Source organism: Verticillium dahliae, genomic scaffold (genome assembly GCF_000150675.1).
Source record: "Verticillium dahliae VdLs.17 supercont1.1 genomic scaffold, whole genome shotgun sequence".
NCBI lineage: Eukaryota > Fungi > Ascomycota > Sordariomycetes > Glomerellales > Plectosphaerellaceae > Verticillium > Verticillium dahliae.
In genome coordinates, this window is record NW_009276921.1 from 2,177,661 (window position 1) to 2,195,841 (window position 18,181).

Below are 18,181 nucleotides of genomic sequence, written 5' to 3' on the forward strand. Positions count from 1 at the left end.
CAGCCAAGTAATGTAGAGATCCTCCGACTCCGACTGAATAACACTTCTCCGGTCCCTGGCCCAGTCGTCAGTCAGACCTTACTGCTCAGCCCATATGTCCGTCGGACATTGTACCACGCCTTCCCTCGACGTGGCGCGAGCGGCATTTACCCATCCCTGACAGGAACACGGACCCAGGGCTTTCACCAACGACATGTTGATCCTCGAGTTCCCTGCATCCATCCCACGGGGCCTTTCCACCCAGTCGTCGCCCCGCCAAGCCAACGGTGGATTCCTGGAACTGACGCTACTGCGACTTGCGCGTTTCTTGCTTCTTCTTCTTCACCGTTCCCCAGCCTGACCAACCATGCGGTCCTAGGTTCAGCCTGAATCTGTGGTTCGCTCTTTGAGCCCCTGGCGTCTGGCCCCCGGTCCCCGGTCCCCTGTCCCCTGACGCGCCCCCGGCTCCTGGTTGACGTTCTTGACGTTGTATCGAGTGACAGGTAGGGCCAGTCCAGTTCAGCTCAGCCTTCCCCGTCCATGTGCGATAAACGTGGTGGAATCAACCGGCTGGAGACACATGTGGGAGGCAAGGCGGCGGTGGTGCATTGCTGACATGTCACCAGGCCCCCTGAGATCCGACTACGTGACGACGCACGAGTCGCATCAACGCAACAGCGAACAGACACGGGGGCGCGACTTGTATCTTGATGACGCATACCGGCCGACGAGATCCCCCCAATGCCTCCCTCCAATGCCACGCCACACTCGAACCCTCCTCATCTCTTTTCCCCAAGGTGCCACCCCTGCCCTCCCGCACCCACGATCGATCCCCTAGGATGGATGGATGGATGGATGGATCCCAGTCTCTGGGCAGACCACTGCTTTCCCGTACTGGCGCATTGGCCCGCCTGGTTTTCCAGCTCCCCATCCCATCTCCACTCAAATAAGACATCCCCGTTTATTTACCAGTCTCGTGGAAGCCGGATGCGGTGCTGGTCGTCTTGCGCCTCGACAGGTAACGATCACACATCTCCGGTGTCGATTCTTTCGACGCTAGGGCTTTTTGCCATTGGCTTTTCGCATCTTCTAGGTCTCATCACGCCAGCCGCTTGTCATCGGCCTTGCCACATCTGGCAATCTGCCTTGCTCTCTCAACTTCTTGCCCGCCAGGCCTGCTGCCGCACAGGCTGCCGCACAGGCTACCGCAGACTCTAGAGGAGCATCAGGCGCCTTGCTGTGGCCGATCCCTCAACGATGGACGCCTCTTCTGCACTGGTCCCGAAACCCGGGAGGTACAGTACCTACATTGGTCTACATGGTAGAGTACCCTGTCAGTCAACGAAGCAGGCAACCTTCACTTTCGGGAAACGCCACCGGGCTGGTTGCAGCTAGCTTGGCGGTGATCAAACTCGTGGCATCGAAAGAGCTCTGAACGGAGGACCTTCCGGACTGACCCCTTGCTGGCCATCTCCCCCTAGTCTGTCCTGGGCAGTCAGGCCCGTCTGACCTGTCCGGCAACCCAATGACTTGACGGGGGGGCCGATTTCTGCATGGTACATCACACTCCATGCACGTGTATCTGATATCAACCTTGTTATTCCAGACGTCGTACGGCACACCTTCCGCCCAGAACGCCTCATCCATTCCCGGGCCCTTGCTTCCAACTGTGTCTGCTCGTGGACTTGGTCTGTACCCTTGCGGAAGACTCGCCCCAGTCGAGGCTGTCCCCAGAACAGAGCCGTTCATATCATGGTCCCTTGGGCTAAGATTTCCCGATCGCGGCCTGCAGATAACGTCCCCCTCCCTTGCGTTAACACCGTGGCCCAGGAGGCGGTGGCGCTTCTTCCCTCCCTTGTGAAATTGCCAAGGTGTACCGGTATTCCGTATTCCATTCCTCTGCGCAACAGTCGTGGGACTGTCTCTCCCGGCACTGGGCACGCCCACTCCACTCGAGTGACTATGCTGCCTCACCTGCTTGGACCCCTAAGCATCGTGACCTTGTCCCGAATTTTGGCCCCTGACGACTGCACCTGGTATCGTCCTCGATATCAAAGTTCTTGACTGCCGCATGGCCCGAGGTTAACCCCCAACCCCCTTCAAACACCCAGAGATCTGAGTCAGGAAGGAAATCATGTTTCCAAGCCACTTTAGTCCAAATGTTATCATCGTCTTCGGGCTATTTCTGCCGATTCCTTACAGCGGTGCCACTAACAAATCACGAAATAGATACATCCTAGCCTGCTTGTTTGGAAACCTGCTTGTCGGGAACTTCCTTCGTGGTTGCAAGCTGGCCCACAGAACGGGTTTGTGCCTAGCAACTCCCTGTCCAGGCCCCTTCTGGACTACCCGTCCGCATCACACATGGTTGTCGACAGGCCTGCCCAGCAAGCCATCTACATGTATCATCCTTGGCTGCTCACGGGGCTGCATGTTGGGCACCTGCCAGTAACACGCCAAGGTCGCCCCCTCCACCGACTATTACCTATTGTCTCGAGATCAACGAATAATGCATGAGTAACCGGACGGCACATTTTGAGGGTAGACGCATGATTTTACACCTGGACCCCGCCATTATCCTCGTCGATATTACTGGCCGGCGGATTGCTGGCCATTGCATCGATGAGCCAAAGCACAGCTTCCAACTTGACGGGTTTCCCGTCGTCGTATGCCGTATAGGACCCTTGACTTCTGCCGATACGGCGGTCCGCCAGGAAGGTACGTATTTCTGAGCCAGACTCGCGCGCGCAGCAGCACGTCCCAAGCCTACCTAGACATCTACCCCACTACCTACCTGTAGTGGCCGTGTTATTTGACCATCGCCCCCTTTTCCCTGCCTGTCCAGACCCCCCCGCCAGTAGCGCTAATCCCGCCAGCAGATCGCCGACTAGACTCCTGCCGCTCATCGGGCAGCCTCATCAGTCGTGGCGATCATCCCACATAGTGTCCCAGCAAGGATCAACCCCACCGGTATGGTACACCACGCTCACCACTCTGGACGGCTTCTTCCAGCTTGGATCTGAGAGACCACGAGCTTTAAACAGGCCAGGCCCTCATTGGCGCAGGGATATTCCCAAGGACCAGGTGCTTCCCGTCTTGACGTTTTCTTCACACCAAGATCATTTTTCTGAGATCGTTCCTCGTCTCTGCTTTTTCACTGATTGGTTCACGAAATTTAACCAACTCTTCCTCGCCAGCTACCGCTCCTAATCCTTGCCACCGTGGGACTGGTTTCTTGAATTACTTACTCTTTTTCCTTTCTTCCCTTGGCCTCGTACGAAACCGTCTGTCAGCGTCGCTCGAGCCAATGATCCGGCTGCTAGAGATTCGCTTTCTCCCCTGATTTCTGTCGACCATTTTCCACCGCTCGACGTTGCTCCCACCATCCGTGGCTCAAGCTTGGCAGACGACGCGGGGACTGGGCAAGGCCACCTGGTGTAGGAGGGTGAGTCTGCGTGGTGGGCCACTCAGACTGATTTCCCTGATCTACCCTGTCAGAGATCTATCACTCAGCGCAAGGTGGACTGCCTGATAGAAGCCTCCAGCGCCCCGGTCTGCCGTGATCATCATCAGCCGTCCACCATGGGTGATTACTACCACCACTTCTTGACCTCCATGGCTGGAGTGGTGAGCAATTTGGACACAAGCACCGGGGAAACGCAACTCCAGCAGTTTGGGGATTCCCAATCACCCGTGACGCAGTCACCACTGCATGGTCCGATCCCACCTGCATTCCAAAATTTCGGATATTTCACGGACTACTCTGAGAATGTGCCATACGCTGCACCCAAATCACAAAAAAGCCGGAAGAAGTCTGCACATGGTGTAGACCATGTCAAGCACAGGCGCACACGTTCCGGTTGCTTTACCTGCCGGAGCAGGAGGGTCAAGGTCAGCCTTCTCCCGCATTCATGTGCTTGATGGTCTCCTAATAGTTTGCCAGTGTGATGAAACACGACCAATTTGCGATCGTATGGCTCCCGACAGGTGCAATATACCCATGGACAAGCTGACAATATCTAGGTTGCCGGAAAGGGACACGCGAATGCCTTTACCCAGATCCTCCACCCGCCAAAGGTTCCCCAGCACCGAGCACCACGTCGAAAGACTCGGGCAGCATCAAGCAACAGGCAAGCCCAACCTCATCGCACGAAGCAGAAGATGTGGACGACGATGTCAGCCGGAGCACCAAGCTCGAAACAATTCCAGATGAGGATGAAGACGTCAACCAGATTCCGAACTTTTCTGAACGACCGACATGGTCGCGCGCGACATCGACGGGGACCTCCATCAACCAAATTTCGCGAGCTACACGGCAAACCTCGGAATCGCCGTCTGCGGACGGTAATGTGAGCTCCCCATCAAACTCGACCAGGACTAGCAGCACACATACCGCAACAACACCACTGGCCGTGGATAACCCGACCCTCTCGACCACCTCGTTTCCCGACTGGACTCACCTATCTCCAGGTGTACAGCGGTACATGGACTACTTCTACAAACATATGGATCACCACAACTATTGTATTGTGCACGATGGCGACAACTTCTTCCACGGCATCCTACCAAACTTTGCCTTGCAGAACGAAGCGCTCTTGAATGCTATTGTCGGATTCTCAGCCTATCTTTACTCGCTGGAGCACAACCCCAACGGCAAGATGTGGGAGTTTCTCCAGTACTATAACAGGGGCGTGACGCTGTTGCTGGCCTCCTTAAAGAGGAAGGAGAAGCCAGATATTGGAACGCTCCTTACGATCTTGCAGCTAGCCACTATTGAAGTAAGATCGCTCATCTTCTAGCTGGAGATGACCAATAGCTAACAACAGATTGAAGGAGTACCTTGGTGACTGGATCAACTTGATGGGGCATCAGAGGGCAGCTTGCGACATCATCACCAGGCTTTTCACCCCGCAGACAGCCGTACAAACCCCCTTGGGGAGAATGGTTCTCACGTGGTATTCTCGGTTTGATACCTTTGTAGCTATGATGGGCGGCTTTCCGACTGCGCTTGGGCAAGAGTGGTTCACACACCACATCGACTATGCACGACATCAGCAATTGTCTTCCGACGAGGAGCAACGTTCTTTCCACTGGAAAGCAGAGACACAATACGCAGGTTTGCGCTTGCTCTCCAGAGAGATGTCTATGCTATATGCCCGAATCACCAGGGGGCAGATGACACCGGAGGAATTCGAGACGGCTCATGCGCAGACGTTGCAGCGACTTCGGGACTGGAAGGTCCAGCAGGACGCCGAACTTGAGGACCCGGCAAGCCTTGTTACAGACTTTTCTTGGGCACCAGTACCTGACGAAGCTGATATTGTCAGCCCCTTCTCGCCGGGAATGCTCTACGATCACCCGAAATTGTCAACGACGTTTTTGACCGTCATCTGGCTGTCCATGATCATCATGCACCAATGCCAGTCACCCACTTCGGACCGCGATCGGTTGTATAGCGAGCTAGCAGGCCACGCATACCACGTATGCACGATCTTCGAGCTGATCCATCATTGGCCCAACAGCCCAAAAGGTGGTCTTCTACCACTGGAAGCGCCCCTTGCCATCAGTGCGTTGTTCGTCCCGCAGGATGCGAAGCACCACGTGTGGTTTAGGCGCAGGTTTGCTTTAATGGAGACAAAGGGGTGAGACTCGATCGACTTCTGCCTTCTCCAAACCAGAATCTGCCGCTAACAATCACTGTCTTACAGATATATCCATCCTGTCAAGGTGCGAAGCCAGATGGGCGTACTATTTGGTGCACCTGAATGTGAGCGTTGGTGGCTACCCAACGATGAGGGGTTCAGTCCTCTGCTCCAGGCGATTCGCAACCTGGCTGACGAACGTAACGCTACCGCCATCAATGCGCAAGAGGAAAATCTGCGCGATGTTCGACACATCTTCACTAAAATGCAGTTGGCCGAAGGTCAACAGACGACGTAAGACGACGTAAGAGGGGTGCCGATGTCATTTACTTCTTGAATGACTACAAACTTCCAGGCTGTGCTTGGAGAGGCGCCATGACGATGACGATGCATAGACACGCATACCTGCGTGCGGTGGTGTTCAAATGAGCAATAGAGAAATGCTGCGTCAACTGCATTGCCCACAAGTGGCTGGATATTATTTGCAAGGGAACCCTGCCAGCTCGCCTTCGGGGGAAGGGGGGGATATGAGACGCTAGAAACATCTTGTGCGAGATCAAGGGTTGCAATTGCATAGAGCATCTCATCATGATCCTGCAGAAGATGAGGGTATGAAATATACTAGGCTAATAATGATGGCGGACGGGGAAATGACCTATGCATGAGGAATATCATGTTACTGATTGCGACCCAGCTCTGATGCGGGTGAAATTTTGGTGTCGTCGCATTACAATCATCTACAGACAAACATACATGAAAGTGCATCCCGGGGCATGGAGTCACGGCTTGAATCCTCTGATACATTATGGTAGACTGGCTTACTCACGCCTCCTTTGTAGGCTCTTCTTGGCTGTCCTTCTGCGTCTTTGCATCTTCCGTGCTCTCCTCAGCGACGCTGTCCACCTGCGCCTCCGCTTTCTCGGCCTCCTCTGCCGCAACTAGCTCCTCGTCCTTGACCTTCTCCGGCTCTGTGTCTTGGGTATCTTCCGGCGCCTCGGCTGTCGAAGCGGCCTCCTCCACGGCCTCCTTGGTGAACTTGTGCGTGCTGGACCCCGTCTCCTCCTTCATCTTCTCCTCCACAGCCGCGGGGTCCTCGACCTTGCCCTGCGCCTCCTGCAGCTCGCCCGCCGGTTCCTCGTCCGCGCTGTCGGCCCTGTCTTCGGCCGTCGTCGTTGTTGTCGTTTCCAGGGCCGATTTCTCCGCGTCCACGGACTCAAGCGCCGCCTTGTCCTCCTCCGTTATGGGCGCGGTTTCAGAGAGCAGCGCCTCGGGCTCGACGGGCGCAGCGCCGGCAGGCTCGGTCTCTGGACGCGCCGCGTCCTCCTGCTGCGGCTCTGATGTGGGCGGGGCGTCCTCCTCGGGTTCGGCTCCGAAGTGCTCGACGATGGTGCGGTCGTTCTCCGGCGGCGAGGCGGGGGGCGAGGCGTCGTCCATGACCTCCTGGGCGACGATGACGGGGACGTCGGCCGTCTCGGCCTCCTCGGCGATATCAGGGGCTGCAGAGATGCGCATCTCACGCAGGCGGCTCGTGACGTCGTGGTCCTCCTCGTCCGTTTCGAGGACGGTGGTGACGGCGCTGCCTGTGGAGGGGCTGGCGCGGATGTGGCGGCGCGTGTTGGTGCGGCCGATGGACTGGTAGTTCTCATCGGCGGCGGCGCCAATGTCGTCGTGACCGCCGCGGGATGGGGGCTTGGCGATGGAGATGGCGGCGGGTTGCTGATGGTGGTTGGTGCTGTTGGTGTTGTTGTGGGGGTGGTGCTGCTTGCCGCTGGCGCCGCCTCGCTCGTCGTCGTCGTTGCTGGGGTCGGAGGCGGCCGCATTCGTCTCGAGGCCCTCGGCCTCCGGGGGCAGCTTGTAGTTCTCGGCGGGCAGCAGGTCGTACATGTCGCAGACGGTCTTGAAGAAGACGTAGAGACCGGTCTGGCCCTCAATGTTCCAAAAGACGGCGCGGTGCTGGAACCAGGCGTGGGCGAAGATGCGATGGAGGCGGCGGAAGACGTTGACAAGGTTCTTGACGGCGACGCTCTTGTTATGGGCGTCAGAGGAGACGACAAAGCGCGAGGGAAAGATCTTGGGGTCTGTGACGACGTTGGCAGCCCAGTCGAGGGTGTGGCAGCAGTAGTCGATGGCGCAGCAGCTCTTGGGCTGCTCGTGGACGGCGCAAAGAAATTGCCACTCGGAGGCGCGCATCTCGGGGCAGGTCGAGGCGCTGCAGGGGGGCGCGTCGAAGAGGAAGCCCACAATGAGTGTGTTGCATTGGGAGATGAGGAAGCGGCACAGCTCGTAGAGCCACAGAGTGCGGTCGATCGAGGGCGGTGGCGTGGCGAGCTGGATGGCGGTCTGACGGGTTATGCCATGGGCGCCGCCGTTGGTGTGGAAGTGGTGGAGAGCGGCGAGGTGTTCCTGGAGCTGAAAGGCCGAGTCGAGCTGTTGGAAACAACATGTTAGAGCTTGAGATATAGAGGACAGAGATCGCGCAACCACTTCAGGGGGGGCTGCTGATAGAGAAAAGGCTTTGCGATGCAACGAACCTCGTTGAGGGGAACCAGAGGAGGGCCTGTTGCCATGTCCTGGGCTTTCGTGCCGGGATGGATTCGACGTTTCGCATTTGCCTCCATAATACTCTTCTCAAGCTGCGCGGCCTGGCGATTCGCTTGTGCGCCCATGGATGGCGACGGAGGGCCGATCTGATCTTCGGCGGCTGGAGGAGGGCTCGGAAGCCGGGGGGAGGGCGGCGCCGCCAAGGCCATTGCGACGGTGAATGTGCTGCAGGCTATGCCAGATTGTTTTCCGTGTACTTCTTTTTGGAGGATGGAAGCTATGTACAGCGACGCGGGTAGATATCGTGGGCACAGGGACAAAAAGTTGTCGTGATGTTAGTAGGTGGTTGGTGGAGGAGGCGCCAATTCAAACGATGCTGCAGCAACCAGCTACCGCCAGCAACCAGGAGGCAAGTGCACACAGACACACCTAGGCAGGGGCAGGGATCCGTCGCAACGACTTCCTTAGTCAGCAGCACCACGGCCCCCGCCATGTCGGCACCCACCTACGGCGTCATACGCCCTGTAGCTGTAGCTGTAGCTGTAGCTGTAGCTGTACTGTAGAACAGGCCTGAGTTAAGCCGCAGAAAGGCGACTGACTGGATCCAAGTTGAATGACGGTAATCCAACACGAACCACTGCTTTCTCGTGAAAAAGCGAGACCCTGTTATTTCTTCCCTCATCAAGAAACTCACACGTCACGCCGCTATCACTGTCTGCCCCCCTGCCTATATCCTGGAGCCTGTACCTGCAGCAATCCGTCCTCGCACCTGTCTTTGCACTACCCCGCCATCATGAACTTTGACGATGATGCCCCGCCAGATCTGGTCGAGACTCAGACTCAAACCCCGTCTCAGGCGGAGCCGTCACTGAGCACAGGGACGCAGGACGATCTCGAAGAGAAACGAATCAAAGTCCCAATCACCATTGTCACTGGTTATTTGGGTGCTGGCAAAACTACTCTGTTGAATTACATCTTGACCGCGCAGCATGGCAAGAAGATTGCCGTCATCATGAATGGTTTGTTGCGTGCTGCCGGTCAAATTTGGTTGGACCTGTGCTAACGATGCCAACAGAATTTGGCGACTGTAAGAAAACGAAGCAACGAGTGTAGCCATGTCACTTTCTGACCAGTTGTAGCCATTGACATCGAAAAGTCACTTACCGTCAACAAAGGGGACGAAAAGGTTGAAGAGTGGCTCGAGGTCGGCAACGGCTGCTTGTGCTGTTCCGTTAAGTAAGCATCCGAACCCCTCATGCGTGTTCACTTAACAATGCTGACGGCTGCAGAGACACTGGCGTCAACGCGATCGAGTCGCTGATGGAGAAGAAGGGTGCCTTCGACTACATCCTCCTCGAGACCACCGGCCTGGCGGACCCTGGCAACCTGGCGCCGCTCTTCTGGGTCGATGACGGCCTCGGCAGCACCATCTACCTCGACGGCATCGTCACTCTCGTCGACGCAAAGAACATTCTCCGCAGTCTCGACGATCCGTCTGGCAAGATCGAAGTCGACGAGGAGCACGAGCACGACCACAGCAGCAGCCCGCTCATGACGACAGCTCACATGCAAATCTCCCACGCCGACGTCATCGTCATCAACAAGGCAGATCTTGTCACACCGGATGAGCTGCAACAGGTCAGGGACAGGATCGAGTCCATCAATGGCCTCGCCAAGATTCACGTCACGCAGAAGAGCAAGGTGCCGCAGCTTGAGGGCGTTCTGCTGGACCTGCACGCCTACGATGAGCTTGCCGAGCTCGACTTCAGCCGCAAAGGCCACAGCCACCTAGACCCTGTACGTATTTCTCCTTGCTGGGCGATGTGCCTGCAACGCTGACATTTCCTAGGCCATCTCCACCGTCTCCATACCGGTTCCTGTTTTGTCGCCCAGCCAAGAGGCAAAAGTGGACAAATGGCTGCGAAGTGTGCTCTGGGATCACGAGCTGCCAGGGGAAGTGAGGACCATTGAGACGCACCGCTCGAAAGGGCGGTTGGTATTCGACGACGGAAAAGTCAAGATGATACAGGGCGTCCGGGAAATCTTTGAGATTCTGGAGGCGCCTGAGCAGTCAGCGCTAGATGGGCCAAAGCAAGGCAAGATTATTCTCATCGGGCGCCACCTGCAAGGCATCGATTTTGAGAAAAGCCTCAAATCTGTTTTACTCTCTTAGGATTACTTTGACTGGAAATAAATGAAAACAAAGTCAGCCATGAGAAATCAAGCGTTTGCTTGTAGTGCTTGCCGGGAATGGAGGGAAAGTCAACAGTAGCTTCCCCTTTGTATAAGGTGAGTCGTGAGAGCCAACGGCGCTCACGCATCTTGCCCAGGCACACGTCTTGAAGGATACCATTTATTACTTCGTATTTGTTTTGCGAGGGAAATGATCAGCGAAGAGAAAGACATCAGACTAATAGCGACGATTATGGCTGGGCCTCACCTAAATCCCTCGTACCTAAATGCTGTGCTCCTCACCGAACACCGAAGCAGCCGGATCCAGACCGAGGGGTGTCTGTGCACAGGCCATCACATCGGATCCATCTTTGACCGTATCTCCGTGTTTAGCGTTTGCCCAGTTGCAGGCTGTGGAGTGCATGTCAGGCGGCCGGGGGGGTTAACTTGTGGACAACGCCAACCTCGAACCGCCTAAGCAGAGAAACCTCCAACGATCATAGCTTCGTTTGAAGGCAAAAACCGTACGAACCCTCAACAACGACGCCACCCGACACACAAACCCTCTTTATCGCCAACTCGAACTTCGACGCAACGACGCGACACACCCTTGCGACACCAGTCCTCGTTAGCTCCCATCATGAATAGACCAGGTAAGGCTTGCATACTTTGCCGTCGTCCGCCCTTGAGCCTCCCGCAACGCAACCACCGCACCCCGCCGATTGCCCGTCCCTAGACGCTGCCGACATGGGCATCTCGCGACTCAATGCGACCTTGTCTTTCATGGTCCCGTCCATTGAGTCGCCTTTATCGGTTGTGCGACGGCGCCTCGGCCCTGTTTGCTTGCTTCGCCAGAGCCTGACCTTGTGACGCCTCGCACCACCTCCGTGCCGAACCGGACCTCTGTTCCCTACCGCCCTGGCCGCAACATGACCTCCGACCTCGAGCGACCGCGCCTTTTCCTGGCTCATGCGATCGGAAAACGTCTCGACTGTCATATCCGCCACTGACCTGTTCATCCCTATGAACGTCTTTGTCGATCGAACCCTCGACCTCCTCGTTTCCCTCGGCGCCATGTCCTTCAGCACGTCTTCTGTACTTTGCGCTGACGATGATCGTATAGTAGGCGCAGTACCACAATCGATTCGAGGGATGCCTGGTTTCGGTGGCCAGCAACCACAGCAGCAGCAGCAGCAACAGCAGGGACGTTCTGTGTCGAACCGATTACCGAACGGGAAGCTGGGTAAGGATGCCTCGATAGATGAGATTATGGGACGAGACCGTTTCGCAGCGTGTATTAACGCTCTGTTTCTGTCAGCAGGCAGCAATGGGTCTGGTTGGGCCTTTGGCAACGGCATGCCCATGGGAGGAGCGACTCTTCAGAACCCATCACGGCAACTGGGCGGCAACGTTAGCTTCGCGCAAAGCTTGGGCGGGTCGTCGCAACCGTCAACACCACTGGATCCTTCGTAGGTGCTGCTTTCCTTCGTCTTTTTCTTTGCGCTTTAGAGCTCCTGCCACCCCCACCGCCGGAAGGTGCATGCCGCACACACTGCACCAGCTCTAGGTTCCGCCCGCGCTCCCATCATCACACTCGCCATGGTCTCCGCGCGTAAACGCAGGCTTTTCAAGAAGCGCAACAAGCCGGGAGCAGTTCTTAAGATCATGGCAGCGCCGTCACCTACTCCGTCGTCTGGAAGGCCCAGAAAGGGCTATGCAGAGGCTTTGAAAGGAGACCGCCCGGGCGAAAGTTCGAAAGAGTACCTACTCATTGTCCCTCCCGTTATGTTTTCCCTTCTACTTCTGCTATGAGAAGGATACCCACATCCGGCCTTTCACTGTCTTGTTGATCTTTCTTTGCTAACCTGAGACTAGCGAATTCCCCTCCCTCTCGAACAACGCTCAACTCGGAAATGCCAACCAATCCTCTATGTGGGCAACGGCGGGCTCGCGGGCTGTGAGTGGGCAGGTGCCTCGAAACACGTCTACGCCACTATCTTCGCAGGGGCCTCAGGAAGACCTGTACAACTCGACATCTTCATCTCGAGGAAATGGTGGGTTCCGCTTCGGCGCCCAAGGAACGGTGGGCCAGCCTTCGCAAAACTCTGCGACGCCCGCGGATGACTTTCCACCACTGAATCGCAACGCAAACGGCGAGATTGGCGGGGAGCGGGGGGCCGGCCTCATGTCGTCTCTGGGGTTCGGGGCTCAAGCCCCCAGTGCCGCACCTTCCATACCAGGTAGTCGGGCTGCCGGCAACGGTCTGTTGAACGCCCTCTCGGCGAACAACAGAAGCTCAGACGCCCAGTCGCCGCCGCAGGCCAACGCTACCACTGCTGGATCCGCAGATGAAGAAAGGAAAGCTAGCCTGGGTGTGGGCATGTCCGCACCAACGGAATCGCCGTCTCAAGATGCAAGCAACTCGCACAGCCTGGCAGGACTCGACGCGGCAGCACATAACGGCAAGGCCAGAGAGACGGAGGACGGAGAGGCATCCGACGCGCAGGACCCGTTAGCTGGCATGGCCCCTATCGACAAGTTTGGAATCAAGGGCCTGCGAACCATGATGAACAACAACCCAAGCTACGCTGCGTTGATGCATGGCATGGATCCCAATGACCTAGGCCTCAACGTGAACTCGCCTGAGTAAGCAACAAATTTCTGATGTTGATTGTTGACTTCTACTGACGCGTGGCAGCCTCATCTCCACGCAGCAATACTCACTGTTCGACGACACACCGCCACGGCCCGTGGTGCCCAGTCACCGGCTGCCCGAGTGCTATCAGGTCACGAACGTGCAGCCGATAGAGACCAAGATTCAGAGTTTCAACGAAGAGACGCTTTTCTGGATCTTCTACAGCTGCCCCCAGGATGTGAAGCAGCAGCTCGCCGCATTTGAGCTGTGAGTTGTTAAAACCCTCTTTCCCTAACAAAGCGATGCTAACCTGCGGTAGGCACTCTCGCAACTGGAGGTGGCACAAGAAGCTGCACATCTGGCTCACAAAGGACGAAACCATGACGCCTCAAACGATCAGTCCTACCCATGAGCAAGGCTACTACGTCATCTGGGATATCCGCAACTGGCGGAAAGAGCGGGTGCGTCTTCAACCAATTTGACTCCACGAAGCCGAACAGAACGAGACTGACACATGGCACAGAGAGAGTTGACCTTGCATTACGAGGATCTGGAGACCTCGTTGGGAAGGCCACCGGCGGCGTAAATGGCGTTCAGGACATTGCTTTACCCTCGCACCAGCAGATGCAGACTCGGAGAAGTCACATGTGGCCTGGGTTGACATTTTTTTTCGGTTCTCGACGGCACGGGAGCTGTACTCGTATCCTCAGGGACTTGGGAGCTGCTTGCTTCAGGGGCGAAGCTGGTATGGCAGAGGGGGGGCAAAGGGATCGCCTGGTTGGTTTTGCAAGTCGTATTGCTACTATCGGTACACGAATGCATCATTACCATGCTGGCCATTGGCTGGTGACGGAATCGCATTCTCATTTTGATCCCACGACTGCCGTAGACATTGACAAGTGGTGATATATCTGGTCGTGTGAGCCATGTATGATGCCAAGACGCATGATTGGGCAGGGGTGGGCGATGAGGGGGACTGGAAGATTCCGACTCGGGTTCCGCAACTGGCGGCGGGCTTACCCCAACTTGGGTGAAGCGACCATCTCCACAATCAACCCTGCTACCTGCGTGCTGCGTGCTGCGTGCTGCGTGCTACCTACTCTCTCTAAATCATCAATAGAGCGAGTGGCTTTTCGCTCATCTCTCATCGGCTGTTCGACTTTTTGGATTCTCCGAGTCGATTTGTATCGCGGCGCAGAAACATAAACGCCGGCTGCGATCAGAACCCGACAGCGAGCACGAGGCAACACCCAAGCGTGGTGACGTGGTCTCTCTCTCTTTCTCTCGCGCGCACTCGTGCTGCTGCAGCCAAACTCTCCGAATTCCGGCCCATCACCACCCCAGCCGCACGCACTCTGCTCTCCGACGGCGCATCACACGAAACAGGCACCATGGCCAAAGACGACAGCCAGACGATTTCGGTCCCGTACCTCCTCATCCTCCTCGTCCTCGCAGCCGCCATCCTCCGCCTGCTCTTCTTCTCGAACTCGTCAGGCGGCACCCCGCCCGCGGGTCGGCACAACCCGCTCAACGTCCTGCGGGCGCGCGAGGCGGCCGTCGAGCGCATACAGCAAATGTTCCCGCAGGTCGAGCGACGGACCATCCTGTGGGACCTGCAGCGTAACGGAGGCAACGTGCAGACGACGAGCGAGAGGATCCTGGCTGGACGCATCGAGACGGTGAGCTCCTTCTTCTTCTTCTTCTTTTTGCCGCCTCTCCTTCTCTTTCCTGCTCGAAGAGCTACGGTGTAGACACTGGATACGCATCAGACATTAGGGAGAGGGGTGAAGCCGAGAATGTTCCGCGCTAACGTTTGTGTCATAGCCTCCCATCACCTTCCAGCCTCCCCCTCCCGCCGGCGCGCCGGCCACGGGCTCTGGCAGCACGAACGCCGCAGCAGCGGCGCTGAAGCAGGCGGGCAAGCCGACGCAGCCGGACCTCATCACGCGCTACAAGCTGGAGGGCAAGATCGGGGCGGCCGAGGAGGAGCAGAAGAGGCAGCAGGACCGGACGGGGAAGGCGTGGAGCTCCGATCGCGACGAGCGGCAGGCGGCGCTGCAGAGGCGGCGCGACGACATGATCTTACAGGCCAGGAAGAAGATGGAGGCCAAGATTGCGGCGGAGAAGGCTGGTGCGGCGCCGGCTTGAGCTGTTGCGCGTTCTCCTGCAGTGGAGGGGCAGCTTGGACAGGGTTCAGGCAGGGCTGAACAACAGGGAGGGGAGGAGGACGGAGTGCGGAGTAGAATACGGGAGACGAGACTGCTTCGGGGTTTCTGTGTACATGTCGGCCCAAGTTGTACACTGAAAGAACGACGTATATTCATGGGGTTCGTGATGTATCGCCTCTGCTGCTATGAGCTCGGTGCGTGGAAGCCAGGCAAAGCGTAGAGCCCCCATTTCTGGTGTGCCGTGAGAAGATGATATGAGATACATAGCTATGGCGGTAAGATGTGCTGGACAAGATATAGTAGCACGGCAAGAATACCTGCCCTTCTGATCGTGCCTCCTCGGAGACTAGAAACATCAAGCCCGAATTTATGACTTCTCATCGTCACCTTTCTACAGCACGCCTCGAACCCGACGTTTCGGCACCCCCCCTTGCCATTGCTATCTCACCATGCCATATAGATCGGACAGGGGAGACTCACGAGCTGTCAGCCGAGTTCCGTGGGCTAGCCCTCTCCGTCCTCGCGTCGACCCAGCCAAGTTTGCACAGCATACGGTTATGACAACTCTTTTATTCTAGACAGCGTGCATCTGGACCTACTCCCTGTACATGTACATCTGGACGATGGCATTGGGAGGCTTGATGATGCACAGGCCATAATCTCGCGTATCTAGACCTGATAAGGTACCTAGGTACATCAGTACAATAAGCACGTTTCGTGCTAAGGCCCCGCCACCCCAACACTTTTTGCAACGCTTCCCACTTTCACATGCTTTCATGCCCACCGTCTTTGCTGCTGTGAGGTAACGCCTCTTGCTATCCTGGACGCAGGGCTGGATGCATGGCAGAGGTGGCAGGGTCGGTGGGTTTCGTAAAGTCTACGTGAAATCCCGGTTCTGGGCATTTGGCTTTTTTTTTTTTTTGGTACAATTGTCTCACTCCCCTCGTGGACTCCTGCATCTCGAACCCCTCCTCCTCTTTGCGTGACGCTTTTTTGTCCACGGATATTGCTACGTGACCATTGAACAACGGCCGCCGCGGAACGTCACCCCGTTCTCTTGTAGCGTGGTACTCGTGGCTCTCTGACATACCTCCTACACCCATTTGACTTTGCTGTCATCGGCGGGCGCCCGATTGCTGTTCGTCATTCGCGTCAAGACCATGGCGTCACTGCGTCATTGGACCCCCGTCTTCGAGGATGTCAAGATGGAGCACACAACCGTCTCGTCGACAGTCTTGTCCCTGCTCCCGACGTCACTGCAATCACGGTTGCCGCCCCTGCGCTCCGTCCAGAAAAGCATGCAGACCTGCCAGACCAGCGTGACGAACAGGGCGTCGTCCCGAGAGCCGGTCACACCAACGCCCACGCCCCGAGGCTCCCCCAAGAAGCAGAGCCTCATCACGGACAGCCCCTCTCGAATCTCCTGCGCCTCTACCTTGCTGGACGATGAAGCCCTCGACTCGAGCCCCCCAAGCCCTCCGTCGGGCGTTCACTGGCGGTATGCCTTGCAGGGTATGTTTCTCATCGTGGCCCGCCCTTCCTTGCACCCCTCTTGCCAAGGACTAACAACGGCACAGGCCTCTCCCTTCTCTCGGTGGCGCAAGATGAAGCCCGCCAGCCGCTCGCCAGCGCCGAGTTTGAGCGCAAAGCATTCCTCGACGGCGCAGAGTACATCCTGAAAGCCCTGCCTGCGGACCTCAGCCCGCTGGAGCTCGACCGCCTGCGCACGTCGACACCCCGCGCCCTCGTCCTGGGCCGGCAAGGATGCCCGCAAGGATGCAACACCTCGATGCCGAGCGCACAGTGTCACTGGCCGTGCGGCCATGCGGCGGCGTCGTCGTCGTCGGCACGGCCCCGGAGGTCGCTGCTGCACCGGTGGGTGCAGGCGGCGGTGGTGCAGATGTTCATCCTCGCGCATCTGGCGCTGCCGTACGTGGTGCTGCTCGCGCGGCTGGCGGCGCGGGCGGAGCGTGATTACAACATATCACACATTTTGGCGAGCGTCGGGTGGGGGCTCGTCTACTCCATTGGGGCGCAGGGGGTCAAGGCGACGGGCACGCTCTGCGGTATCGGGGACGGCAGGGTCGGACAGGCCATTGCGGAGGCGGTGGCTTGGACGGTCGAGGGTGTGTCGGGGGGCCTGAGTGAGGGTGTCAGGCAGGGCATGGTGATCATGGGTGCCTCGCGGCAGTAGATAGATAGAGTGGTGCATTTTTGGGGGGCTGAGGGGCGTTCGGGCTACCGAGACGGGCTACCGAGACGGGAACGCGTGCTGTTCTGTATTTCGTCTCTGGCGTTCATGATTGACAGATAGGCTATGCTAGGCTACCTTGGCTAGGTAAGGTGTAGGTCCCTGGCAGTGCCCGGGAAGGTATCTTGGTGTGGTTCGTTTTGAGAAATGATAAGAATTTCGGACAAAACGATAAGAGACATGGCTAGCTCCGACTTTCATTTGAGGCGTGCAAGACATGGGACCCGGCGGTGGCGCTGGAGAAATCATCGGATGCCTGTGGTGTGTGGTGGTGGTGGGAGTGAATGGTGGTGTGTGGTGGTGGATGGCTGCTTCTGTGGGGGGATTTGACAGCTTCCATGAGGGTGACTGGCGCCTGCTGGCACTGAGTCCGCGTGGGGTGGCAGGTGCAACCCTTTCCCGTTCCCGGGGTAGAAGGAGCTTATCATGCAGCTGCACTATTCGTCGAATCCAGGACGCCACAAATGTTCACAGTCGCAGGACCAACAAGGCAATAGTAGCCTACGCGCACACACACCACCTCCTACCTACCCATTGCTAGGTAGGTACCTACCTACCTACGTGGGGATACTAACCTAACAATACCACTACCTTAAAGTGGAGGTTTTTTTAGGGACCGAAGGCCAATTTTGCTGGGGGCCGGGGGGGCGAACAACTCCCCCCCCCGCCGGGAAAGATGGGGATCACCCCGTCGGGGGATGAGGGAGAGGGAACGACACCCCCCCAAACCCCCCCGGGGGGGGCCTACCGCACGGCAGGGGTGTGTGTGTTGGAAGGAAAAAATGGGGGGCGG

The 18,181-nt window shown here is 57.3% G+C and overlaps 7 protein-coding genes across 7 annotated transcripts; 5 read left to right on the plus strand and 2 right to left on the minus strand.

Moving 5' to 3' along the window:
- Positions 1–3,561: 3,561 nt before the first annotated feature.
- Positions 3,562–6,421, plus strand: VDAG_00652 (uncharacterized protein; the record flags this gene model as incomplete). The annotated part of the gene is made up of 5 exons (XM_009652029.1): positions 3,562–3,606; positions 4,003–4,078; positions 4,138–4,757; positions 4,813–5,621; positions 5,688–6,421. 5 exons carry the CDS (start codon positions 3,562–3,564, stop codon positions 5,917–5,919), a joined length of 1,782 nt encoding a protein of 593 aa, XP_009650324.1. The 3' UTR covers positions 5,920–6,421.
- Positions 6,422–6,443: 22 nt separating this feature from the next.
- Positions 6,444–8,371, minus strand: VDAG_00653 (Mob1 family protein; the record flags this gene model as incomplete). The annotated part of the gene is made up of 2 exons (XM_009652030.1): positions 6,444–8,048; positions 8,153–8,371. 2 exons carry the CDS (start codon positions 8,369–8,371, stop codon positions 6,444–6,446), a joined length of 1,824 nt encoding a protein of 607 aa, XP_009650325.1.
- A 584-nt stretch (positions 8,372–8,955) lies between these two features.
- VDAG_00654 (COBW domain-containing protein) lies at positions 8,956–10,375 on the plus strand (the record flags this gene model as incomplete). The annotated part of the gene is made up of 5 exons (XM_009652031.1): positions 8,956–9,181; positions 9,238–9,249; positions 9,302–9,398; positions 9,452–9,959; positions 10,012–10,375. 5 exons carry the CDS (start codon positions 8,956–8,958, stop codon positions 10,333–10,335), a joined length of 1,167 nt encoding a protein of 388 aa, XP_009650326.1. The 3' UTR covers positions 10,336–10,375.
- A 597-nt stretch (positions 10,376–10,972) lies between these two features.
- On the minus strand, positions 10,973–11,410 carry VDAG_00655 (uncharacterized protein; the record flags this gene model as incomplete). The annotated part of the gene is made up of 1 exon (XM_009652032.1): positions 10,973–11,410. One exon carries the CDS (start codon positions 11,408–11,410, stop codon positions 10,973–10,975), a length of 438 nt encoding a protein of 145 aa, XP_009650327.1.
- A 523-nt stretch (positions 11,411–11,933) lies between these two features.
- VDAG_00656 (uncharacterized protein) lies at positions 11,934–13,824 on the plus strand (the record flags this gene model as incomplete). Its single annotated transcript, XM_009652033.1, has 5 exons — positions 11,934–12,094; positions 12,210–12,980; positions 13,033–13,236; positions 13,289–13,430; positions 13,493–13,824. The coding sequence occupies 5 exons, from the start codon at positions 11,934–11,936 to the stop codon at positions 13,553–13,555; spliced, it is 1,341 nt and encodes a 446-aa protein (XP_009650328.1). The 3' UTR covers positions 13,556–13,824.
- A 536-nt stretch (positions 13,825–14,360) lies between these two features.
- VDAG_00657 (uncharacterized protein) lies at positions 14,361–15,117 on the plus strand (the record flags this gene model as incomplete). The annotated part of the gene is made up of 2 exons (XM_009652034.1): positions 14,361–14,648; positions 14,794–15,117. 2 exons carry the CDS (start codon positions 14,361–14,363, stop codon positions 15,115–15,117), a joined length of 612 nt encoding a protein of 203 aa, XP_009650329.1.
- A 1,180-nt stretch (positions 15,118–16,297) lies between these two features.
- On the plus strand, positions 16,298–17,331 carry VDAG_00658 (uncharacterized protein; the record flags this gene model as incomplete). The annotated part of the gene is made up of 2 exons (XM_009652035.1): positions 16,298–16,649; positions 16,715–17,331. 2 exons carry the CDS (start codon positions 16,298–16,300, stop codon positions 17,329–17,331), a joined length of 969 nt encoding a protein of 322 aa, XP_009650330.1.
- Between the last annotated feature and the right edge of the window lie 850 nt (positions 17,332–18,181).